At 38.2% G+C, this 6,459-nt stretch overlaps 1 protein-coding gene across 1 annotated transcript; it reads left to right on the forward strand.

Moving 5' to 3' along the window:
- The first annotated feature begins 418 nt into the window (after positions 1-418).
- LOC108204533 (DNA replication licensing factor MCM4) lies at positions 419-6,258 on the forward strand. Its single transcript, XM_017374024.2, has 18 exons — positions 419-522; positions 606-1,256; positions 1,340-1,468; positions 1,564-1,645; positions 2,307-2,439; positions 2,552-2,623; positions 2,710-2,835; positions 2,918-3,031; positions 3,221-3,433; positions 3,520-3,618; positions 3,775-3,935; positions 4,227-4,323; positions 4,418-4,579; positions 4,970-5,050; positions 5,127-5,205; positions 5,568-5,704; positions 5,788-5,841; positions 5,927-6,258. The coding sequence occupies exons 1-18, from the start codon at positions 486-488 to the stop codon at positions 5,999-6,001; spliced, it is 2,502 nt and encodes an 833-aa protein (XP_017229513.1). The 5' UTR covers positions 419-485; the 3' UTR covers positions 6,002-6,258.
- Positions 6,259-6,459: the final 201 nt, after the last annotated feature.

Below are 6,459 nucleotides of genomic sequence, written 5' to 3' on the forward strand. Positions count from 1 at the left end.
ATTTAATTAAAATTCAATCCATTAATACTAAAATACTAATAAAATGATGTTAAAATTTAAATTATAAATAATAAATTACGAACTATATATCCGCCCGTGCTTCACACGGGTTAAAGGCTAGTATAAAATAAAATCACAAATTTTATAAAATAAACATTAGCTCTCCTCCTCAAATACACAAATAACACAATCACCGAAAAGAATGGAGTAGCCCAGCAAAACGGAGCTGGATGATTTATAAACCAAAGTAATAAAATAAGTGATGGCCGGAAGCCCAATCTTAAAACCCAATTCATCCTACACAATTCACAAAACAGCCCAAAAGCCGAAGCCCAACCACCAGTGCGATTGGCGCCAAACCAAGAATCATTTCCCGCCACATTCAACCATTACACACCCAGTTTCACCTTCCTGCTTTACACACTCAAATCTCTCTCTCTCTCTCTCTCCCCCCCCCCCCTCCCTCTCTCTCCCAACTCTAACCCATGGCTTCCGATTCTTCCCCGGCCAACAATCACGACGGTAATTATTCATTTCTTCACACACATATATTCAATCCTCTCTTTGTATGTGTTTGCTAATAATAATCAGATCTAATCCATCAGGTCCATCATCCCCCGATGACGACTCCATGTCCAGTCCAATCGGCAACACATTCTCCTCCCCCGGAAACCCCCGCCGCCGCGGCCGCCGCTCCTCCGTCGCCACTCCCCCCTCTCGCCGCAGCTCCCGCTTCGCTACCCCCGAACCAACCCCCACTCCAGTTACTCGCACTAATCGCCGCAGACGCCGCAGCCCCGACCCCGTTACCACCCCAATCGCCGCCACTCCTTCCTCAGCCGACGAAGCGCCGCCCTCTTCCGATGGCGGCGAGTTTGGGCACCCCGATGAGGCCCCGCCGATGTTTGTTTGGGGGACTAATATTAGTGTTCAGGATGTCAATGCTGCTATTTTGCGATTTCTTCGGAATTTTCGAGGCAGGGATGATGCTAGTGTTGAGGGGAAGTATATGATGGCCATTCATCATGTGATTGAAATTCAAGGGGATTCGCTTGAGGTCGATGCCCACCATGTGTTTGATTATGATAATGATTTGTATAACAAGATGGTTAGGTATCCTTTGGAGGTTCTTGCCATTTTTGATATTGTGTTGATGGATATGGTTAGTCGGATTAATCCGTTGTTCGAGAAGCATATTCAAGCTCGGATTTTTAATCTCAAGACGTCGACTACAATGAGGAATTTGAACCCTTCTGGTTTGTTTTGTTTGTGTTTTAACAAGCCCTTTATTTGTGTTTGAGGTTAATTTGTAGTTTTAATTTGTTTTCATTTTGTTTAGATATTGAGAAGATGGTGTCATTGAAAGGAATGATAATTCGGTGTAGTTCGATAATACCTGAAATCAGGGAAGCCATGTTCAGATGTCTTGTGTGTGGATATTTCTCTGAACCCATTGTTGTGGATAGAGGTTAAATTTTTTTTTTTTTTGAATTTCTGTGATTGTTGTTAAAGCTGGCATTAAGTTGTGTATCTTAAGCGGATAGTGTTTATGGATATTACCAGGAAGAATTAGTGAACCAACAACGTGCGGGAAGCAAGAATGTCTTGCAAAGAACTCCATGACATTGGTGCACAATAGATGCAGGTAATGATATTTACTGTAATGTTGTCATTACATGTCCTTTAGACCAATTTTATGTATCAATCTACACCATAAAGTTTAAGCATTACAATACGCCCTTTCTGTTGTGAAAAATATGTGCAGTAACTGTACTCTTTGGTTATATTTAGGTGTATTGTACTTCATAAATCATAACCATATTATCTCACGACTTATGATTCACGTGTTGGTTTTGTTAGTTCAAGCTCTACAGTGTTGATATTAGTTTTTTAAATCTGCCCTTTTCTGCTTGTTCCTGATATTTAAGGATGTGACTTTTCTTGTTTTGGTTTTAATTCTATTATTTCTTAACATTTTCTGTGAAGTCTAATCTGTATGTGCAAGTTAATATACCATAGTAGTCAAAATATATCGATATTCCCTTTCTGATGGTCATTCTTCATCTGAATTTTGGGGGGAAATGTTTTTCAAGCATGTGTGGAAGAAGAGATCTAAAGTTGATGAATAAACAGGGGGATGTCTATGTTAATTTATATATACAGGGTGTACTCTAAGAAGAGAAAAACTCTGAAATTAGATCATATAAGATAACAAAGTTCAATATTGATACAAGAAGCTTGGCAGATGATCCTTTACACTTTTGCTGCTAGTTTTTGATTGAAACTTATCTACCTGTCTTTGACAGGTTCGCTGACAAACAAGTTGTGAGACTACAGGAGACACCAGATGAGATTCCTGATGGAGGAACGCCCCACACAGTCAGCTTGTTGATGCATGACAAATTGGTGGATGCCGGCAAACCAGGTGACAGGGTTGAGGTAAGCACTGGCATGCTAGATTGAGTAACCATAGCATGCTTAAAAAAAATGAATGAACAATTTCTACAAATAATATGAAAATAAAATGATGAGTATAATTTGTTCTGCTCAGGTTACAGGGATCTACAGGGCTATGACTGTCCGAATTGGGTCATCACAAAGGACAGTAAAATCTTTATTCAAGGTTAAGTTTCACAAATTATTGTGTTGCCATCAACAGGTTGATTAGTTTTTTTGTTTGAAAATTAATACTTTGTTTACCAAGTGCAGACTTACATTGATTGTCTTCATCTAAAGAAGACTGACAAGTCAAGAATGAATGCAGAGGACCCAATGGAAGTTGAAAACGGAGCTAGTACCAATGACGAAGATATTACTCATGATTATGAAGACAAGGCAATTATACTACTTTATCTATCTTCTCAACCATGCATCTTTATGAAATATTCAACCTCAGAAATCGTGCTTAAAATTCTAGGTTGAGAAATTGAAAGAGCTATCAAGAAAGCCTGATATATACGAGAGGTTAACTAAGTCTTTGGCACCAAATATATGGGAGCTTGATGATGTGAAGAAGGGACTCCTTTGTCAGGTACCACAGTGTTCTAAAATATATTGACTATAGTGATATCCCATCTTATCTAATGCTATTTTTTGTGCTGATACTGAACATAATGAATTTTCTGTTTTATCTTTCTTCATTTTAGTTGGCAGAGACCTAATGCTACCTTAATAACATTCATACCTTGTTCTAAATTTGGGTTGATCAATTTCATTGCAGCTTTTTGGTGGGAGTGCATTGACATTGCAATCTGGGGCTAGCTTTCGAGGAGATATCAATATCCTTCTTGTTGGCGATCCTGGAACCAGTAAGTCACAGCTTCTCACTTACATACATAAGCTATCCCCTCGTGGAATTTATACAAGTGGACGAGGGAGCTCTGCTGTTGGATTGACTGCCTATGTAGCCAAAGATCCCGAGTCTGGTGAAACTGTATGTTTCCAAGTTTTTTTGTTACATCCAGTTTGACCATCAAATCTGTTAGTTAAATGTTCTGTAATTCTATGTACTTTATGCAGGTTCTAGAGAGTGGAGCCTTAGTTTTAAGTGATAAAGGCATTTGCTGTATTGATGAATTTGACAAGATGTCAGAAAATGCAAGGAGCATGTTACATGAGGTACACTTATCTATCTGTTTACACATTTAACTGACTTTATGATTTATGCATAGTCATGAATTTGTATACAAGTAAAACAGTACTCATCAGTATAATTTCCTAGACCATCACTTCTAGATATATACTATTTGTAATATTCGGGGTTCAACTTCCTAGGTGATGGAACAACAAACAGTGTCAATAGCGAAGGCGGGGATCATTGCTTCCCTCAATGCAAGAACTTCAGTATTAGCCTGTGCAAATCCAAGTGGCTCGAGATATAATCCTCGCTTATCTGTCATTGACAATATACACCTTCCTCCTACATTGTTGTCCAGGTAAAGAATGTTCTGTACATATTGTGTCACAATAGCGTCGATGTTGCTAGGTGGAAACTGGTGTATCTAATAGCTTTCTATTGCTATTCTAAGACTATTAACTCTGCTTGACTATATTCATCTTTATGACTTATTTCTCCTATTTTATGTAATAACAAGTGCATAATTTTGTTAAGGTTTAGTGTAACACAGTTTTAACTTAGTCCTGAAGGGAGACACATAAGAATGTAATGCTATAAAGAATGTGGAGAACAGCATTGCTTGTACTCAAACTTATTAATCTTTTTCCAGGTTTGATTTGATATATCTAATTCTGGACAAGGCTGATGAGCAAACTGACAGGCGACTTGCTAAGCACATTGTTGGGTTACACTTTGAAGATACTGAGGTCTTAAAGTTCTACTTCAATTTTTCCTGCCTCTTCCTGGCCGAGTATCTCAAATTTCTGTTTGTTAAACTTAATCCTTTTGGTCTGCCTGCAGAACTCAGAGCAGGATGTCATCGACCTTCCAACGCTAACAGCTTATGTGAGCTATGCCCGGAAAAACATACATCCAGAATTGTCAGATGAAGCTGCTGAAGAGTTGACACGAGGCTATGTTGAGATGAGAAGAAGAGGAAATTTCCCAGGCAGTAGCAAAAAGGTATTGTCAAGTAACTTCTTACTGTTTTTTTTTTTTTTTGATTTCGTGATGCAAACATTTCTGGTACAACCCAGCAATTTACTGTAAAACACTACTGTAAAATGTCAAAAGAGTTCATAATTTATGCACTGAAGACGGGGAAACTGATCCAAAATTTTTACAATCTCCACCTGGACATAAAATAATGTTTGCAGTTCTCTCATGATAATATTACTAGTGTAATATAGACCCTGTTTTAGTTGCAGAAGGCATGTCTTAAATTCGACTACTCTCTTGGCTCCTAGGTTTAGCATAAGCTCTAGTACTTACTTTAATGAATATATTTACTGGCAGACAGTGCAAAGATCATATAAAGTTATGTAAACCTTTACTGCCATTTATTTTTATCAGGTTATAACAGCAACACCTAGACAAATTGAAAGTTTGATACGGCTCAGTGAGGCCCTGGCTCGGATTCGTTTCTCCGAATTGGTAAGGTTTTTCTGGCTGGGGAAAGATTAAGATGTTTTGATATAAACCGTTTAACTAATGCGTCCTATGCATGTAGGTTGAGAAAAAAGATGTAGTGGAGGCTTTTCGGCTTCTTGAAGTTGCTATGCAGCAGTCTGCCACAGACCACGCTACAGGTGATTGTGAACTTTTTTCTTCAGATTTCAATAGTATATTTAACTATATTTGATAGTCACTAGATATATTTCCTTGCTCTGGGTCATCTATCTTTCCATATAAAAATATATAGATCGTACTAAATGGCTATTGGAAATTGAAATATTATGCTTAAGAACCTGAGTCTTTAATAGCTATTGGTTCTTACTGACCTTTTTCTGGTGGAGCTTGTTATACATTACCTCAGTACATCGGAATATTACAACTGCTGATGATAGTAGTCTCCAACACGTCGATTATTTACTCCTTTTGAATGATCGACTTGTCCCATATTTAAGATTTTATTATACTGCTGATGATATCTATTTGGGTTCTCAACCAGGGACCATCGATATGGATCTCATCACGACTGGGGTTTCTGCAAGCGAAAGGATGAGAAGGGAGAGTTTGGTATCACTTACACGCAGCATTATAATGGAGAAAATGCAAATAGGAGGACCCTCCATTCGCCCGTTGGAGGTGTGTGAGCTTGACTTTTACCTGGATCACCATTTCAAAGTACATTAACTTATAAACTTACTGTTGGTATAATTGCTTTGTAGTTATTGGAAGAATTGAAGAAACAAAGTTCAGGTGCTGAATACCATCTTAGTGATGTAAGTCTCCAACTCTCTTTCTCTTTCAATGTGTTTGTGTGCGTGTGTGATGACAACTGATCTGATCAAGTCACCTGGATATCAGCTACGGAACGCTCTTTCTACTCTTGCAAGCGAGGGATTTGTTGTGATTCATGGTGACAGTGTAAAGAGAGTATGAAACCAGCAAGAAGGTGCAAGGACAGGTGTAACCTTCGGTACAACCAAAGGAGTCTAATCACAGCTTTCATAACTTGGAAACTTTCCTCATCGTCTGTTCTTTGGTTGGTAAACATATGTGTAGTTGAAAGGCATTATTATTGTGATTGAGTTTGATTTATCCTTATAGTGTAGGAGTATCATATGAAGACTTGTATTAAAGATTGGAAGTTGTAATCTACTTTACATTAGTGCATTCGGTGATTCAACTTTGAAAAAGATGAGCACAGCGAGCAAAATGTGTTCCTTTGAGAAACTTTGCAGCAAGCGGCAACTTTGTAGATTTGGTTTTTAGGACTCTTGCTGCCATTGAGGTTGTGAATTTCGCAAATAGATGATCGTTGATAAAATTTTAGCATTTAGGTTTTGTTAGCACAGTACAGAAGCAAATTGTTCATACTAGCAATAGAGTGGATCTGT

The sequence above is a fragment of the Daucus carota genome, chromosome 1 (assembly GCF_001625215.2).
Source record: "Daucus carota subsp. sativus chromosome 1, DH1 v3.0, whole genome shotgun sequence".
NCBI lineage: Eukaryota > Viridiplantae > Streptophyta > Magnoliopsida > Apiales > Apiaceae > Daucus > Daucus carota.

Excerpts from the sequence above, each read along its gene's own strand:
- LOC108204533 (XM_017374024.2), top strand. The coding sequence starts at position 486 with ATGGCTTCCGATTCTTCCCCGGCCAACAATCACGACG. Across the intron at positions 3,032-3,220 it reads AGAAGGGACTCCTTTGTCAG|CTTTTTGGTGGGAGTGCATT; the intron begins GTACCACAGTGT and ends ATTTCATTGCAG. Across the intron at positions 4,580-4,969 it reads TCCCAGGCAGTAGCAAAAAG|GTTATAACAGCAACACCTAG; the intron begins GTATTGTCAAGT and ends TATTTTTATCAG.